Genomic DNA, 18,311 nt, shown 5'->3' with positions numbered 1-18,311 from the left:
TTCACCGAGGGCTGCCCTCGGCAAATCCTTCGCCGACGGCTAAAGAGCCTTTGCCGAGGGCGTCAGGCCCTCGGCAAAGACCCTGCGTCCAGTAGTGGTAGCTTGACTAGTTGCATATCATAATTCGATTAGCTATTCTTGTGTAGCTCGACTAGTTGTAATTGTCGGCTTCTAGTAGCTTTGTGTGCTATAGCCTCTAGTTCTTCTTGTTATTAGAATTGTGTAGAAAAGGCTTGCTCTTGGGTGATAGGCTAGGCTTGTAGCGGCTATTAGGGTCACTGCTTTTACTAACCTCTTTGTCTAGCTTAATTGTTCTTGAAGGTTATTAAATATGCTATTCACCCCCCTCTAATCATCCCACATCCTTAAGGCATCTGCAACAAGGCGAGCGAAAGCGCCAGAAGAGTTGGATGAGAGAGAAGCCAAAGAAATATATTTTACTCATGCTCTAGCTTTCAGCTGGCCCCACTCGCTAATGTCACAAATCCTCGGGCAACGAGAAATCATCGGGCGATTTGTTCGTCGCTAGTGAAGAGTCTCTCCTCTTTCTGCCTTGCACGTAGGATGAAAGATGGTGACTTCGCCGTCCTTGCGGACCTCCCTTAGGATATGGTTGACACCACACTAAGAGAAGTATAGAGTAGGCCATGCCCTGCATAATAACAGTAACATGTTGGGACTGGGCAAAACATTTGCCACACCCTATCCTAGAGCAGTACAGTGCTACCTACCCTAATGCCCCATCGAATCTAATTGAAGCATAGAAGTCCACCGAAGTACACATGACATCTCAAGAGTACTTAGCCAATCGAATATAAGATTTTGCACCGTAGAACAATAGTACCACTAACTACCATTGCATGTAACCCACCTCTAGCTATGTAAGGCATGGTGAATGGGGGTAGATTTATCCCCCACGGAGGACTAAAAGGGAAAGAAACCTCCGCCGTCGGGTCTAGCAGGGGCGGGTATGGTTATGCAATCCTCGTCCCTGTTTCACTGCATCACCGTTCACACAACCACTCACAAGGATCACAAGTCACAACCTGCCTGTTCATCCGTGGTCCATGAAAGCCCAACCAAAAAGCCATGTATATAAATAAAAGAATGCAAAACCTAACCAGCCGAAGAATTTCCTTCCTTTCCCATCCCCAATCTCACCCGCTCCTGCCAAGATAGCCGAACAGCCGAGGCACATGCTGCACTTTTGCAGTCCTCCACGTGACGCGTCGCGCTCACTCCCGCATCCGTGCACCTGCTCCGAGCCACACATAGCGCTTCCTCTTGCAAGCCACAGCCCCACAACGTACTCCGCACACTTTCGCTGCAATGGCCTCGTTCGGCTTGCTGAATCTTGGCTGAAAAATACTGTTCTAGCTGAATTGTTGTGAGAGAAAAATACTGTTCCGACTGAAAAAACAAGCTGAACAAGCCGGCTTTAAGGTAAGCCGAACGATGCCAATATTTTTCTGTTTTGGTTCTACGAGAGATCCTCAAAATAACTAATGATAAAATTGTCTAGTGTGCCCATAAAATGCGTTTCTTTTCTAGCATTATACCAAAAGACTTGATCTACTGTAATTATATATTCCGTATTGCATAAATTGTGTTTAATTTATGCCATGTAACTATATGCACTATCCATTGCAAAATAGAAGATACTATACTAACATCCGCTTCCAAATACTTGGCACTCACTTTATTTGTTTCAAAAAAATATGTTTCCCTGAAATCTACTTTCATATTTGATCTTAAAAACTACTTATATAGATGTTGTAGAATTATTAACATATCTTTATAGCACATTTTAGTCATTTTTCATTCTAGATAGAAAAAATCACATCCCTCCATTTTCTCGTCACTTGGCATAAGTTTTTTTTACTGTTTGTGCATTTTTCTAACAAAAAATTGTAATTTGTCATTGAACATAGTAACACTTTTGTCGGTGTTGTACACTTTGAAGTATCTAAAAAATTGTTTATAGAAAAAAACGAACGATCAAAGTTAGCTCCATTGGAATTTAGAAGTTGGGTGACAAGTGCACAAGAACAAAGGGAAGTAGATAGATGCACCTCATTAAACGTATTTAGCCAAAAAAAAAAAACTTGTAAGAAAGGATTTTGAAACAGGGGCTTAGTAATCGTGAAATCTCAAATCTGTACGGTTGCAAAAATCTTGAGGCATCGTGTACGATGTGCCACGTAAGATGGGAGATAGATGGACACTATCGATCACATCGTGGCGTGCCTGGCCCACGGCTCTACCAATCCAGAACGGACACGTCCAAGTATGGTACCCCAGGGGCAAAACTGTAAAAGAGCACGGTGGGCCCTAGCCGCTCTCGCGTCTGGAGGAGGGGAGTCGCAACAAAAAGAAACCAAACTCGGCTCGAGAGGAGATCGCATCTGCCTCTGCCTGACCACCTTCCCTTCCCTTCCCTTCCTCCCTCCTCGCCCCAGCGACGCGGCCGCGCGGACACCGAGCAAGGCAACGAACCCACCACACAGAGGCAGGGAGAGGAGGAGCAGGAAGCCGGAGACGAAGATGTCGTCGGTGTTCAGCGGCGATGAGACGGCCCCGTTCTTCGGCTTCCTCGGCGCCGCCGCCGCCCTCGTCTTCTCATGTTCGTTCCCCCTACCCCCATCCCCCTCTCCTACTCGCGCGCTCAAGCGATTCCGTACCCAAAGTCTAGTTTCTTCGAATAAAGTTTGGATTTTCACCGTCCATTGCCCGATCTGTCGCCGGGGCTCCGTGGCTCCGCTCGATCTGGCCGAGCCCCAGACTCTGGTGAGCTCGATTCCGGGCGCGCCGGTGCTGGATCTGCCCGATTCGGTCCTGATCGGGTGTGGATTTCAGAAATCGACGGGCTTTTTCGGTCGGGCAGCGGGGCAGGCAGGTGCTGACTAGGCTGTTCTTTTTTGCTTTATTGATCCGGCGCAGGCATGGGCGCGGCGTACGGGACGGCGAAGAGCGGCGTCGGCGTGGCGTCGATGGGCGTGATGCGGCCGGAGCTCGTCATGAAGTCCATCGTGCCCGTCGTCATGGCTGGTGTGCTTGGTATCTACGGGCTCATCATCGCCGTCATCATCAGCACGGGGATCAACCCCAAGGCCAAGTCATACTACCTGTTCGATGGCTACGCCCACCTCTCGTCCGGGCTTGCCTGTGGCCTTGCTGGGCTTGCAGCTGGCATGGCCATCGGCATTGTCGGTGATGCTGGAGTCAGGTAAAAAGCTCTCTGTAGTGAACATCCATCCTAGATTTATGTCTTTTTGTTACTGTCTGCTATTAAATATTCCATGTCAAGAATGTTAATATTGTGTTATTGGGTGCTACTAGGTTAATAACATTAATAATGTGATAATAACCTAAATCCATGTAATATAGGTAGTTAATAGCATTCAAATTCTTGCTCATTATTAATCTAATGCCTTTTGTCATGTTGGTCTTGCACATGAATTTTTCTTCTGGGGACGAAAAGCATTTGAAAAATGAAATGTCTAAAATGATGCCTATTTTACAGTTAATAAGTATTCTTTCTGACTTGGAACTATTTCCTGTCAGTTTAATGATGGCATATATGTACTCTGCGTTTTACCCCTGTTTTGTTTCTGCACTTTCTGAAACATTTTCCTTCAACTGATAAAATAGTTTTGATTAGAAAACATGTAGGTTTGAGTTTCCTCCGTATCTTTAAGCTCAACATAGATAATAGTTGTGTGGTGAGAGAACTGCAGATTACATATCTTTTAGAGTTAACTGTATTGTTATTGTACTTCATGTCTTCATTCATTTTCACTGAAGTATGACCCACCTAAGTTCTGCTGTTTCATGAACACGAACATACTCTTGGGTGACTAGCCAAATTGATATATGCCTATTTATATATGCTTAAAGACTGTTATGATCAACATAAGCTCCTTTTTTTCTGTAGCTCCAGATGAGATCGATAATCCACATCTTTTTGAATATTTCATAGAGAAGTTTGAAAATGCAATTATTATTTGTTTAGGTTCTTTGTTAGGTTAGAATGTCTTAACGAGCTCTTTCTGTCACTACTACTTGGTTGATAAGTTTCAGTCAGTGGCATATGTAACTTTCACCTGGCATTTCTTCTTTTATGGAGGCAGTATATGCTTATTTGGGAGTTGAAATTTCATTTTGACTTATTTTCTGTTCCACCGATTTCAGGGCAAATGCACAACAGCCAAAGCTTTTCGTGGGCATGATCCTCATCCTCATTTTCGCAGAAGCGCTTGCTCTCTATGGTCTCATTGTTGGAATTATCCTTTCATCCCGTGCTGGCCAATCCCGGGCGGATTAAGCGCACTACCATTCTGCGACTACCGCACTGTTTATTATGCTATTCTGAGAGAATTGAAACTCTATGCCCTTGTCTAGTTTATTCTTGTTACCATGTATTAATGAAACAATCTGTAGCTGAAGGAAGGTGACACTTCCTGTCATGTTGGTTTTGGTGGTGTCAATTTTTTGGGTTAAGGTTGGATGGATGCTCCTGGGCTAAGTGGATTTAATTTTATCCTTGGTGAATAAAGAACACGGAATTGTAGCCAAATAATAACGTGATATATATATATTTCTTTGCCCCTTTACTGGATCACTGGATTTTCTGTCATCTATCCATACTTAGCATGTTCACCGCGATAGTTGATGGTTTGTTTCTGATGCTTTTGAGTCATTGGTTGATAGGTTGTATGAAGTACAGAATCACTTCTAAATATACTGAATTCATGCTGCTAGAGATTCCTGCCCCTTCCAATTCTGGATTTCATTGTCATCTAAATCACGATAACTGCCCATGGTTATTTGTTGAAATTATTACGTGGTTCCACATCGTTGAAGTTATGAGAATCAAAGTGAAAGGAATCTTCAACTCCGTAAGGTATATCCCAACTGGGGAACACTACACGTTATTGGCAATTGATTTACCATGCTCTCTTCTTATCAGTCAACTATTGTCTTACAAAAAAAAAACAGGGTTTTCAAACATAGTAGTACGAAGTAAAAAAGAACTTCTGTTGTTGCCAGTTGCTACCAAGAAACACCCCTATCATTGAGAAACTGTTGCAGCAGCGTCACTAGCTGTACAACTGGACAAGGTCCATCTCGTATGCCTTCTTGATGACCTCCCTCTTGAGCTTGAGGGCAGCCGTGACGAGGCCTGACTCCGGCGTCCATGGCTCTGATATCAACTTAATTTTGGCTGGGATCTCAAATTTCTCCAGTCGTGCTTGCTTAGCAGCCTGAAGAACAAGCACGTATCAGTAAAAATCAAGTAATTATCATACCAACACAGCATGCAGTACCTATGATGCCCGCAACATTTAATTTATAAAGCTGTACTACTATGAGGTATAGTATATATTGCCTTTGTATTTCTCAACGAAAAATTGGAATAAAGAAGCGATTGGTACTGTTCTATATATCATCTAGCAAATGCAACAATTACTCAAGCATTAAATTGAAGGGCGTACCCAGTGCAGAGAGCTCCCGCTCTGTGCGGGGTCTGGGGAAGGGTGTTAGTGGCAAGCCTTACCCTCGCCTGTGCAATGCGAGGAGACCGCGACTCGAACCCGGGACCTTCCGATCACAGGCGGTAAGACTCTACCGCTTGCACCAGGCCCGCCCTTCAAGCATTAAATTAAAGGAATATATATATATATATATATATTTTTTGGGGGGGGGGAGAGAGATGAGGAATGAATTAACTGGGATGCATGGAGAACACAAACCTTGACCAAAGATTGAAGGACTTCTTTGACTGTGCCTTGCTTCTGGCACAAATCTGAGAAATCACTATATGTGATTCCTTGTTTTGAGGCCCAGTTTTTCAGCTCACTCTGTGCAGCTACAATAAGTGCGACACAGTAGTTGTGGAAGGGGTCAGCATGGATCATGATCTGGTCAACGTATGAGCACACACTCAAAGCAGCCTCCACCTGTGATTGTATTATTTATTAGTTAGAATTGATTAACGACTTGTTTTTGTTTGGTTAGAACAAAGAAGCCTGCCTACCTTTCCTAGAGAAACATATTCACCATGTTGAAGCTTGACTATATCCTTCTTGCGGTCGATGATTTCAAGACATCCGTCTGGGTGCAAGCTCCCAATGTCACCAGAGTAGAACCACCGCATGCCTCTTTCATCAACCTTCAAAAGATACAGCGTTCAAGAAAAGTGACCACAATAAACACTTTCCTGGGCACTGGGTATTGTTGGGAACACACCTTGTACACCTCCTTTGTTTTTGCTTCATTTTTGAAGTAGCCTTTAGTTACATTTGGGCCCCCAATAACTATTTCACCGCGAGGCATTGGCACATCAGTTGTTAAGTATCCACCTTCGGCCCAGTCTACCAACTATCATGTTAGGAAAAACAATTGAGTCTGAAGCCAAGGGAAAATAAAATTACTCATACCACAAAATGAAAGAAGCCATACAAATAAAAGTGAACATGCAAAAAAGTCATACTATGCAATAGTTTCTGTTTCTAGATTTGCACTTCAAGCATTAAGATATATTGAGCTTATCAGTGATCTTTAATACAGCACTTTTTCTTGAATACTTTAATATGGCACTTGGCACAGATAAGAAAACATATATCTTTTGCAACTACAGAAAATCTTCCAGACTTATGTCATCAGATAATTAACAAGATCTGGTATCAACTGTACCATTATGAATGAAAATAATGCTTGTTGCTTGGGGAGATAGATGTCAGCCGAAGTAAATATAGAGACAACTTTGGTTCTATACCTTAATGTATGAACAAGGCAGAGGGGGACCAACACGGCCAACAGATGTTTCATCATACTCTGAAAATGTCCCACCAGCACAAGTTTCAGTCAGGCCATATCCTTGCGATATTGGAGCCCTGCAATAACATAAATCACCATATCAATTACTGCACTGTAAGTATAATGAAATAATTGTATATTCATGTGCAAACTATTGGCTTGAATGTTTGAATCCAAATTTGTGAAACAAAGTAGGCAGCAGGTGCAATTGGCGTTACAACACAATTGAGAATGTCACTGAAAAAAAGAATACTTAAATCTCACCCAAGACATATATTGATAAATCTCTGAGTGTCCCCAGACAGAGGTGCTCCACCTGCAAGAATAAAGCGAATCCGTCCTCCTAAGATTGCACGAACCTTTTGGAACACAAGCATATCCCACAAGAGCTTCTCTAGTCCCCATGCACCCAACCAGCTTCCATTAACAGCAGCTAGACGGCGGCTGTAGGCAATATCAAATAATCTCTTCGCTAACCCACCTTTTGCATCTACCTGAATTTATCTCAGCGTGAAAAAATAGAACAGTTGAGAGAACATGAAAGAGCCCAAAAAACAATGTATGAACTAACAGTAAAGAACATTACGTTTTTTTGTACACCATCACGAACACGATCAAGTATAGCAGGTACAGCAGTCATTAGTGTTGGCTTCAGTACAGACGCATCACCCTGCGTCCCCTTTTTTATTTTATTTGATGTATCAGTCAGGGTCAAAGGTGACCCGTATCCAATTGAAGCCCCAACACCAGTTATGATTGCCTAAACATTCCAGTTGCATAGAGTGAGTGAGCATAAAAAAGAACAACAATGTTGAATAGACTGACATGCCATGCCAATTCTTACCTCAGCTGCCAATTCAAGAATATGTGCTAGGGGAAGGTATGCCAGGTACACATCCTTCTTGCCAAGACCAGGCACAATGGTCATAACAGCTGAAACTACAGCCAAGACATTTTGGTGGCTCATCATGACTCCCTGTGAGAAATTATACAAACAAGAATGTTGCCTCAATCAGAAGAAGTTGTGAAGTAGATTATCTCAGGAAAACAACATTGGTAAGTGTACACATCCTGAAGTGATCTAACAGGAACACTAGTAAAGAGAGAGTTTATTTCATATCTGCTACAGAATCAAAATGAAGATGTTGAAATACTAGGATTTGAACAAACCTTAGGCATCCCTGTGCTCCCACTCGTATACATAATCACTGCAGTATCTGATGGGAGAGGCAAGTTTTCCTCGACAGGTCTTTGCAATCCTATGCTCTCTACCTCCTCAAATGACTTGATGGTCCAGCTAGTACAGTTTTGAGCCAATGATACTTCAGCTGAGACACCTTCCTCATTAATGTAGATGACATGTTTCACAGTGTCAAGTTGCCCACTTATATCAATCAGCTTTTTAAGTTCTTTCCGGCCGCACACAACAGTAGTTACCTCAGTCTAAAGAGTAAAACTAGGAATAAGATCAGCTGAAAGTGCAACAGTGCCACATATAATAGGTATGGCATTGTAAATCCTTAAGGAATAACGTTTGAGAATGAATGCCAGTATATTGTGACCATAAAAAAGAGAGATGCCACAACTAACAAAAGCAAAAAAAAAAAGTAACGGCCTGAGGATGGTATAAACAGGGGTTTTGAATATATATAGACAAGACAACACTGGATGAAGAAACCCAACCTCATTTAGTGAGTGACATAGCGCTCCCTCCCCCAAAGAGGCATAGATTGTGACAACCGCAATATTTTGTCTGAAGCATGCCTAGCAAAGAGAGGGATAAAAGATTATAGATTTAGCAATAGATTTGCCGAGCTAAATATTAACTCAATGTAAATAGCATAGGTAAAATGTGGTGGCAAATTCATTTTGCACAAAAAAAAAACATAAGCAAAAGTGCAAATCAGAGTACCAATGTCATTGAATGAAACCGGTTTTCATATGACAGTACAAATAACTTGTTAAATCTTCATATACCTATCCACTGCCCATTCATCAAGAAGGCTACCATAATTATGTTTCTAGAATATGCGACCTTAGGTATTTGCAAAGCTTATTGCATTGTGAATGAGATGATGAAGAAACTTGAGGACAATTTGCATTATCCACATTACACTCCAGATATTTGATGCTCGATATCATCTGTTTGCCAATATGGGTAAATTGGTCGGGAAAGTACCTGCAACGCAATCTGCCACTCAGCCCTTGTATCAGAAAAAATAGCAACACGCTCATCCTTCAGGTGCCCAATCCGCAGAAGACCAGAAGCGAAATTGCAAACAGTTTTGAATGCATCAGCATAGCTTTTCCACTCATACTTTCCCAAATGGAGCTTCTCAAAGGATCTTCCATCAGCAGCCACTACCATTTCTCTTGCAATGAGCTTCCTAGTGCCAAATAGGGGCAAGCAGGCAAACTGCTTGCACGATTGCTCAAATAGCTCAGCAAGCGTGGTAATCCCCTCCCAGAGCGTCTCGGCAGGCCTCTCAAATCTGTGGTTACGGATGGCGCAGCCAAGCTCTCCACCCACATTGGCTGGCACACCCCTCTTCTTCTCTGACTTCCTCTTGGTGAGCAGCAGGGATGCCACAAAAGGGAGAACGAAACCCAAGAAATACGGATTCATATTGCTTCTGGCTTATCGAGTGTCAATATGCAACACTTTTTTTGGGCAGAGGTCTCGGAGTCAGGAACCTGCAAAAATAATTTCGTTGGGTTAAGTTTTCCGCAATTGTTAGTTCTCTGAATGTTAATAGTTCGGGGAGAAAAAAAGGTGGTTCATTTTCTCTTCTTATACAGATTTACAACTAGAACTATGCATGCTGAGTAACTACCCGTACAGAACATGAAATCCTCAATTTTTACAGAATCCCACTAAGGATTGTTTGGTAAGTTCAGAGTGATATTTGAAACTTCAGTTCTCAGAAGGCAACCACTCGAGCATAAGTAACAAAGCAAGAACTTTCTGGATCACCATTTACCCCGGTGGTGGTAGAAAGATACTATATATGTCCTTGTAGAAAGTGTTTCTTTGACACAGAGGGAACAAAGCAAGAACTTCTGGATCACCATTTACCCCAAGTCACTGAAATCGCTCGAATCCTACCGCTCGGGTGGCGACTAACTATGACTGAAATTCCAGTGAAATGAAAGTACACTGTCCTAGCTAGCAAGGCCCCTTGAATAGCCTAAACGCAACCACAAGTTCCAGATGTAGAGAACTGGGCAGCAAGACGGTCGCACTTGCACCCCAGAGCAGAGAGAGCCCACATCGGCGGCGCAGCGCGCAAGTACGACGACCCCTGACCCCGACCTACGGATCCAAGCTCAGGAAACGAACAGAGCGCGCACGTACCTGCGGGCGTGAAATGCCGGGTAGCAGGCGGGGGCAGGACGGCGCGGAGACAGCGGAGAGGGAAGGAAAATAAGGCGCGCGGTCGGGCGGAGAATCCGAAGACGACGGAGCCGCCGAGGCCGGCCGGCCGTTTTTTTTTTTTTTTTTTTTTGTCGCTCTCGCATCACGCGGTCTTCGTCCCTGTCTCGCTTCTGGAGTCGGGTTTTCGGCTGGGTCTGGGCCTTGCGCGTGGGGACTCTTGGGATCCACGGCCCTCGCCGAGCCATCGCCATCTTATTCTCTGGCCTTTTGGGCCACTTTTGCTAGGCTTTTCTGCTTTGTCTGCTAAAAATCTTGGTAAAAGTTGCTTAAAAAAAATCTTGGTAAACGAAAATTATGTATTGTTATTTGAATTCGATAAAACATATAAGGGCCAGCGCATAGCCAGAATGCCTTATATATCACCCACATGGCTCTATCAAACTCTCACCTTTGTCCCCCACCCCTGGTGATTGGCAATGGCGCAATGCTGAGTTAACTTGTTGCGCCATGTCCACTGTTTGTGAAAGGACTTTGATGTCACAGGTGAATAGGCCTGTTTAAAATAAAACTCGAACTTGCTGTCAGTTCCAGAGCGGCACTGCCGCTCAGCCGGGCACACGCGAGGCACTGTCGCGTGCACAGACACCTGCGGAAGCACAATTCAAAAACTGCCCAAGGAAAAATAGATCGAGCAAATTAATGATGTTCCCGGGGTAGTGTAGAGCCTATTCTACCACCTGGATGTTGGTAGAAGTGCACGAGCAAGTAGATCGGGACCAAACCCTAGAATCACCACAAACACAAATATAGCAATGCAAATCACAAGAACACAAGTGAGACACTGATTTATCCCGTGGTTCAGCTCGCCACTAAGGCTTGCCTATGTCCACGTTGTTGAGGTAGCCACTCAGGCTTTGGTCTCTTTCAACCTTATCCTCGTTCTCAAGTCAATAGAATGAACTCTTGAGATGAGGGGTGATTTCACTAGATGATTGGGTGATTATAAACCTCCCGGGGCTGACACACAAGTTGGCAAGCTCCACGGGCGACGCTCTAGCCGGCTAGGAGCAAGCTCCAAGAGTAACAAACACAATTCACCGGCTTGAACGCGAACCAAGTGCTCTAGGAGATGAAGAACATATTGGTGAGCTCTCTAATGCAGTTTGGAGGCTCAAACTCTCATGGATTTGCAAGGGAATCAAAGGGAGAAGCTTGAGGGGCTCCAAAGGTGAGTAAGAGAGGGAGAGAGCTGCTCTGGTCACACTTGGGAAGAGAATGGTTGAGATAACCGTTGGGGGAAGCAGGAAGGTGATAGACATACCCCTACCGTCCAACGGTAACTTTTAAGTCGCGGCAGTGCCGCTCGGCCCAGACAGCTTAGAAAATAGGATTGTGAAGCTTGCTATCTTGGCTAAGGTTGAAGGATATTTTGGTGGGTGTTTGAGCACTTGATCACACAGTTAAGCTTGCGTATTGTATCCCTCTTTATAGTATGGTATTTCCTAAACTCAATTTCAAAGCACAAAAGAATTTAAATGCCTTTGTGTCGGTTGCCGCTTTCTTTTGTAATTGGGGGTTCCACCATTGCATGTATTATCCTCTTTCTCAATATCACTTCATAAAGGCTTTGCAATCATCTTTGTCTCATCTCTTCGAGCAAACATACCTTGAGCATATGACTTAAATCATTTCCATACATATGAGTTCACCCCATGGCTTCAAGTCATTTCTACTAATGATTTGATCCTCAACACAATATAACTCCTCATAGCTCGATTAGTTTCTTGACTCAATGCAAGTACTCTCTTCTTCACCTTAGCCATGGTACCTCGGCCCTCAACCTATCACTTGCCCTTTACCTTTGCTTAGTCCCTCGAAACCCTTTCCTTGCTATCTTCACCTTATCAAGCCATACTCAAGTCACATCATATTAAGCATCTATTGAAAAACCAATTCTTCAATATTGTGATTCTTGCTTGAATATCTTCTAGATATGAATATTGAGATCAATCAAGCTTCAGTTTGATTCACATAGATATATATATGAATCAACATTAATATGGTCAAGCCAATTCACGGTTCCTCATATCCTCTTCATTTTGGCTTGACACTCGTAACACTCTTTTCAATATCTATCTTCATACTTCTAGCTTGATCAAATCAATGCAAAGTGATTTTTCAAATCTTTATCCATGCAAGCAAACCAACAAAGAGACCGACTTATATTTAATATGAGTTGTGTCCTTTGTCATTTAACTTTCGCTTGGTATTTCTTCACTTATGCATTCTTGACTCATTCTTCAATCCTCGATCAAAGCTAGTCCATTATCCAACTCTTCTTGTTCATGCAAAGCAAGCCACTATATATAAAGACCAATCCAAAATCATCAACTCATGTCTCATTTGCCATTTGCCAAATATGCTTGCTTTCACATGATGCTATGATATCCCACAACATAGAAGCCATTTCACTGATTCTATTTGCATTGTTGTCTTTTACTTGAACAGTTTCCATGATCTTTCAATACAACAATAATACACAACTTTGTCCTTGATTTGAACATTATGTGGAATATTGTGTGCAACAAGTGTGCTACTTTTTATTGGCTCATCCTTCCTTTAAGAAGGTTATTATGGTTATTTGGTAATTGATATTCATTGCTGTATTATAAAGGAAAGGATTTAAAAAAATCTTATATATATTCCAATCACATACCATCTATTTCTATTCGGTCTTATTTTCATTCACAAACCCACGTAGCAGGCGCCACACCTTATAGAACTTATAAGACAACAAATTAGACTAGAAAAAGGAGTTGCTAGTTTCTAGAAGAGGTGAATCATGAATTTAAGGCATGTTTGGGTATCAAGGGCTAATTGTTGGACAATTAACAATTAGCCAAAGTTAATCCTAGCTCATCCAAACTGGAGGCTAATATAGGTGAGTTAATATTTTAGTCAAGCCCTCAACTAACTGTCAACCAATTAGTTACCTAATCTTAACTAACTTAGATTATTTTTTAGCCCCAGCTAATAATAGCTTTTTTTAGGAGAGCCCCAGCTAATAGCTAGGTCCTAGCTAATCCAAACAAACCGCGTTAATGTGGGTCAGTTTGAGTTTCTACCACAAATGAAATGAGAGCGCTACTATTTAATTAGCAGGTGCAAGATCATGTTCAAATCATCGTTTCTTCGCTCGTGATGCCAATGCACACCTTACCGCTGGCCTTTTCAATGCCACCAGTCCGCCCGGTCCATTTCATATGTCCGTCCCTACGCTAGCGTGACAGGCGATGCTCCACGTCGTGCGCCACTGTTCTATGAAGTTCGCAGTCGCCCAACGCCTTGTCACCAACAGGACATGTTTAGATCTATTTAGCACTAAAAATGAGCTAGCTAGCTCTAGCTAGCTTATTTTTAGTAAGGGGACGTTTGGATCCACTTGTTAATAGCTGCTAATAGGTGGCAGGATAATGAGTTGAAGGTGCATATAAACTATTAGCAAATATAAACTTGCTAATAGGATTAATAGTTAGCAGTCCTTCAATTAATAATTAGCATGTTCACTAGCAATTATATTTAGATCCACTAGTACTCATTTTAGCTGTTAATTTTAGTGTCCAGCACCAGAGAGCTGAAGAAAGAAAAATGGTCAAGGGAAGTTACATTGTAATTATATGATCAGAAAAAAATGATATAGCCTTTGGCCATTTGAGGGATCCACTCCACTGTGACTGTAAAATTTGGAATTTCTTCCATTGCAAACCTTGATGTGTATAGTTGAACTTCAATCTGTCCTACTACAAGTATCGGTAGTCAAAAGTCAAACCACGACCACGCACGCAAAATGCATCTCTGGACTTTCAGTCTCAGGCCATTCAATCAGGTGCCTGGTCCGAGCGGCCGCATGCGCACCCACGCGGCGCTGCTGCTGGGCACGCCGGCGTGCACCACGAACCACATGTAGTATCCGGGCGGCGCCACCCCGGGCGTCGGCGGCGCGGCGACCACGGCCTCGTAAACCCCGACGTCCAGCTCCGCCACCCTCCCCACGGCCAGCTCCACCACGCGCTGGTTCATCCCGAACGAGTGCGTCGCGAACGCCGGAGCCACCGCGGCCACCCGCACCACCTCCCTGCCTGCACCCGCACCCGCACCTTCCGCCATCACCCCGGCGGGTATCACGAACTTCACGGCCGTCGCCTCGCCGTACCCGACCTCCGCAGGCGCCAGCAGCACCCGCGGGCGCGCGCTGTCGTGCCGCGAGTCCATGTACGGCGGCAGGAACGCCTCCAGGCTCAGCTTCGTCGGGTACGTCACGTTGGCGAACACGTACCCGACGTGCGGGTTGCTGCCGCCCACCAGCACGCGGCCGTACGTGTCCAGCGCCGCCGACGAGTGGTACATCCGCGGCACCGCCGACGCCGCCAGCGGCGACGACTGATCGAACCGCGACCCCAGCGGCGCGTCGGGCCTGTACAGCACGGGCCGTGTGATCGGGTCCCGCCCCAGCTCCCACCCGGCGGTGCCCGCCGCGGCCCCGTTCACGATCAGCAAGTCGCCCGTGGGCAGCAGCACCATGTCGCCCATCACCCGGGCCATCGGCATCTCCTCGATCGCCCACACCACCGGGTCCGGGTCCGTCGGCGCGACGCGCGCGCAGGTCCGGTCGGCGGCCACGAACGTGCCGTTCCGCAGCGCCAGGTGGTACGCGCCCCGCGGCGCGCCGCCGCAGACCAGCACCTCGGCGTGCGCGGGCGCGTCAGGGCGGAGCGGGAGGAGCACGGACGAGCCCGATGATGGGTAGTTCCGCGGCACGCCGCCGGGGACGGGCGGGAGGCGGCGGAGCGGGGCGCGGTTGTAGGGGTCGAAGACGACGGCGCGGTCGTTGGCGAAGACGAAGACGGTGCCGTCGGGGAGCATGTGGAGGAACGGGTACAGGTTGTTCTCGGCGTCCGGCTCCGTCGTCTCGTCCAGGAACGGGAAGAACGTCAGCGCCGGCGCGGCGTCGGCGTGCGGGAAGTACTCGAGGTTGAACTGCCTCCGCCCGCCGAGGATGAGCACGCGGCCGTCGGGGAGGATCATGTCGGTGGCGTACCACCGCCGCGCGGCGAGGAACGAGGGGAGCTCGACCCAGCCCGTGGCCGGCGAGAAGAGCCGCGCGACGCGGTCGCCGCTGGAGAAGCCGCCGGTCTGGAGGAGCGTGCCGTTGGGGAGCAGCGCCCCGGACGAGCACCACGGGTTGGTGGCGAGCGGGTACGGGTGCAGCACGTTGGAGCGGAGGTCCAGGAGCACCGAGTGCGCCGTGCAGTCGGCGCCGTCGACGGTGGCCGCGCACGGCGCCAGCGCGGCCAGCGAGATGTTGGAGGGGCCCGTGTCGGTGCGGTCGAACATGAGTACGAAGTCCCCCGGGAGCAGCTGCATGTGCATCGCCGACACGCCGATGCTCGCGTGGAGGAGCTGCCATTCTCCCTGGGACGGGGCATCATCGGCGGCGGCGGCATTGGCAATGCAGCTGGCGATCAGGAGAAGGTGGAGAAGGAAGGATCTTGGCTTGGGCATGGCTGCTGAGCATGCCCGCTAAGGTAGGGTGTACAGAGTGTGTTGCATACTTGCATCGCATTGTGACGTTGTGTTGGTGGAGGGTTGGTACAGGGAAGGTTGTGGGGAAATGGGGAATACGCATTTCATGCTTGGAACCGGGTATGCGATTTAAATGATACAAACTTTTTGGACTCAACGGAATTAGGTGAATCTTGCAATTTTTGGACCTGCATTCATTCTGCTGACCAGTGAAAATATACAGGTTTAGCTAATAATTAGCTGAATTTTTGCCAAAATTTGATCAAGAGGCCGGCATAAAGAGGAAACTAATGATTAGAAGTATGCACTTTTACACTGAAGGAAGAACTTGCGAGTTTGTTTGAACTCTAGACTAGACTAAAGTTCAAATCTTGTCCAACTTTTTGACTGGTGCAATGTTGTTTTAGCCCTCACCAAAATAGGTGAATTTTGCAGAAATTCAGATGTTTCGGACCAAATCCCGGAAACCTCCTGAGGTAGAATCACCCAATATATAAGAGCTCAATTATGATGGCCGGCATCTCGAGGATTAGTAGCAGCCGCACACTTGAACTCTATAATGTGGTAGTCTGTTGAGGGTCGAAGGACCAGGATGACACCATCTATCGCAGTCTGGGATAGAGTACAACACATTGATACATAGGGTTACAATAGAAGTGGTTTACAAATTAGAGTGCGGAAGTATAATTTATTACACTAACTTGATTCAAATATAAGTAGTTCAAACCTACCTTGAAACACTCAAAATCAAGTAAGCCGGTAAAAGGATGTTCATTACGTATAAGATCAACATGAGAACCGAGGGATGTTAGAGCATATCTTCACCGGATTAAGAATAAAATGATCCCCTTTTTCTGTAACTAGTGATAATAAAGATTGAAGGCAAAAAGTAAACTCCACTAGACCCCTTTCTAATCTCCTTACACTATTGTTTTATTAATGAGAAATTTACCTACATGACCCTCTTAAAACTCAGGCTTCCTTTCTTGGTCCTGAAAATTTCCAACTTACCTATTTGGCCTGCAATCCGACTTTCGATTCCTTATCTGGCCTTCCCGTCAATTTGACCCGGTAACGGTGTTAGATGAGAGACGAAAAGTCGATTCTACACCTGGACGCGAAAGCATCGTTTTTGATAGTTTAGAATTCAGTTTTTGATATTTTATAATTCAAATTATGTACTGTACATTTTGTAGATGCTTGTAAATTGCATATGTTTCATTTTGAGCATTATTTTCACTTCTTGCACATAATTTTAGAGCACATCATAACTACAGCATTAGCACGCATTTTTTTTCCAGACATGGAGCCAATTGCACATATAAATTCAGTTCGCACATTTTTGATATCTCAAATAAATTCAGTTCGCACATACTGGACATCTAAAATAAATTTAGTTCGCACATAAGTCAAATAAATTTAGTTGTCACATACACAAGCTAGTGCTACACACATGAGAAATCATAGGCTGAGCCTTCTTTTACTTCTTGTACTCATCGCCGGGCTAGCAGGCTGAGAAGTTTTGCTTCGTGTGCTCATTGCAGGGCTGTCAAGTATCACCTTTGGCTTGTTTACCGCCTTTTTGCCAAGCACTTTCTTTTTCATTTTGAATGTGACCTTCTTTTTAGCCTTAGCCTTCCTAGGTTGATCTGTGTGGGCAGGGAAATCAATGGAAAGTGCCTCGGGTTGATTGGAGCCACTCCTTGACCTGGACATGTGAATATAGGGCAGCAATGATTTTTAGCAAATAGAAATATGAACAATGAAAAAAATTCAGAGTTGGAAATAGTACCTTTTTTATGTGCCTGAGTTGGAGCTACCATATTTCCCCTTTTTCTTACTTGATATCTCCAAGGATTGGCTGTGGTGAGAGACAAGCAATCTATTTAGTATCTAAGACAAATAGTCATTCATGATGGCATAAATTCATATTTTCAGCACTAGTGATAAGTACCTTTTAGATGTGTTGGGAGTACAATCAACAGATTTTCTCTTTTTCTTAGCAGTAGTTTCCAAGCTTTGACTATGATGAGACAGTAGGAACATAGAGTCAATCATAAGTTTGAAGTGAACATGGGAGTAAGTTTGACATTGCAAGGGATATGAAATTGCAAACCTTGGTGGAAAAGACATGGATGCAGATGGTGCTTCTTCCAAAGGCATAATGGAACTTTCAGCAGATTTGTTGTTTTTTGCCCTCTTCTTTGGTTCTCCTCTGCAATGTCAAAAATAAGAAAGTCACTAATATGTCTTTTATTAAAAGCAGAGAAAGAGTAGACAAATTATTACTTGATAGCTTTCATAGCAGCAATGTCTTCTGGTCTTCCTCGCTTGCAATTATGCCAATGATGTCCGTAGTCCATGCAAATAGGGCATTGGTGCTGGCCTTTACTCCTTTTCTTATCAGAGCTACCTTTGTGCCTCTCTGTTTTAGGCCTACCAGCTACTGGCTTTAATAGAGGTGGGTGCATGAAAAAATCATGAGTAGATTTCGGCCACTGAGTCTTGTCAGTCATAGCAGGGATAAGCTGAC

General features: G+C 44.9%; 4 protein-coding genes across 4 annotated transcripts; 1 reads left to right on the top strand and 3 right to left on the bottom strand.

Annotated features, from left to right (window-relative positions):
* Window positions 1-2,396: 2,396 nt before the first annotated feature.
* On the top strand, window positions 2,397-4,621 carry LOC136489896 (V-type proton ATPase 16 kDa proteolipid subunit). The gene is made up of 3 exons (XM_066486406.1): window positions 2,397-2,623; window positions 2,941-3,226; window positions 4,192-4,621. The coding sequence occupies exons 1-3, from the start codon at window positions 2,545-2,547 to the stop codon at window positions 4,322-4,324; spliced, it is 498 nt and encodes a 165-aa protein (XP_066342503.1). The 5' UTR covers window positions 2,397-2,544; the 3' UTR covers window positions 4,325-4,621.
* A 273-nt stretch (window positions 4,622-4,894) lies between these two features.
* Window positions 4,895-10,340, bottom strand: LOC136489895 (long chain acyl-CoA synthetase 9, chloroplastic-like). The gene is made up of 12 exons (XM_066486405.1): window positions 10,175-10,340; window positions 8,999-9,513; window positions 8,503-8,583; window positions 7,990-8,262; window positions 7,664-7,795; window positions 7,406-7,579; window positions 7,084-7,313; window positions 6,779-6,896; window positions 6,250-6,381; window positions 6,038-6,172; window positions 5,754-5,960; window positions 4,895-5,264 (listed from the first exon to the last, which is right to left on the bottom strand). The coding sequence occupies exons 2-12, from the start codon at window positions 9,443-9,445 to the stop codon at window positions 5,100-5,102; spliced, it is 2,094 nt and encodes a 697-aa protein (XP_066342502.1). The 5' UTR covers window positions 9,446-9,513; window positions 10,175-10,340; the 3' UTR covers window positions 4,895-5,099.
* A 3,737-nt stretch (window positions 10,341-14,077) lies between these two features.
* LOC136484725 (aldehyde oxidase GLOX-like) lies at window positions 14,078-15,757 on the bottom strand. The gene has a single exon (XM_066481667.1). It carries the CDS (start codon window positions 15,755-15,757, stop codon window positions 14,078-14,080), a length of 1,680 nt encoding a protein of 559 aa, XP_066337764.1.
* A 1,402-nt stretch (window positions 15,758-17,159) lies between these two features.
* On the bottom strand, window positions 17,160-18,311 carry LOC136486115 (uncharacterized). Its single transcript, XM_066482899.1, has 5 exons — window positions 18,068-18,311; window positions 17,895-17,993; window positions 17,733-17,801; window positions 17,571-17,639; window positions 17,160-17,486 (listed from the first exon to the last, which is right to left on the bottom strand). Exons 1-4 carry the CDS (start codon window positions 18,292-18,294, stop codon window positions 17,576-17,578), a joined length of 459 nt encoding a protein of 152 aa, XP_066338996.1. The 5' UTR covers window positions 18,295-18,311; the 3' UTR covers window positions 17,160-17,486; window positions 17,571-17,575.

The sequence above is a fragment of the Miscanthus floridulus genome, chromosome 10, assembly GCF_019320115.1.
Source record: "Miscanthus floridulus cultivar M001 chromosome 10, ASM1932011v1, whole genome shotgun sequence".
NCBI classification, from domain to species: domain Eukaryota; kingdom Viridiplantae; phylum Streptophyta; class Magnoliopsida; order Poales; family Poaceae; genus Miscanthus; species Miscanthus floridulus.
The sequence above is the reverse complement of the archived record's forward strand: the minus strand, read 5'-3'. Positions and strand labels throughout refer to the sequence as shown.

Excerpts from the sequence above, each read along its gene's own strand:
- LOC136489896 (XM_066486406.1), top strand. The coding sequence starts at position 2,545 with ATGTCGTCGGTGTTCAGCGGCGATGAGACGGCCCCGTTCTTCGGCTTC. Across the intron at positions 2,624-2,940 it reads CGCCGCCCTCGTCTTCTCAT|GCATGGGCGCGGCGTACGGG; the intron begins GTTCGTTCCCCC and ends GATCCGGCGCAG. Across the intron at positions 3,227-4,191 it reads GTCGGTGATGCTGGAGTCAG|GGCAAATGCACAACAGCCAA; the intron begins GTAAAAAGCTCT and ends CACCGATTTCAG.
- LOC136489895 (XM_066486405.1), bottom strand. The coding sequence starts at position 9,445 with ATGAATCCGTATTTCTTGGGTTTCGTTCTCCCTTTTGTGGCATCCCTG. Across the intron at positions 8,584-8,998 it reads AGTGGCAGATTGCGTTGCAG|GCATGCTTCAGACAAAATAT; the intron begins GTACTTTCCCGA and ends TCTCTTTGCTAG. Across the intron at positions 7,580-7,663 it reads TTCTTGAATTGGCAGCTGAG|GCAATCATAACTGGTGTTGG; the intron begins GTAAGAATTGGC and ends TGGAATGTTTAG.
- LOC136484725 (XM_066481667.1), bottom strand. The coding sequence starts at position 15,757 with ATGCCCAAGCCAAGATCCTTCCTTCTCCACCTTCTCCTGATCGCCAGC.
- LOC136486115 (XM_066482899.1), bottom strand. The coding sequence starts at position 18,294 with ATGACTGACAAGACTCAGTGGCCGAAATCTACTCATGATTTTTTCATG. Across the intron at positions 17,994-18,067 it reads GCTGCTATGAAAGCTATCAA|AGGAGAACCAAAGAAGAGGG; the intron begins GTAATAATTTGT and ends TTGACATTGCAG. Across the intron at positions 17,802-17,894 it reads TCCATGTCTTTTCCACCAAG|TCAAAGCTTGGAAACTACTG; the intron begins GTTTGCAATTTC and ends GTCTCATCATAG.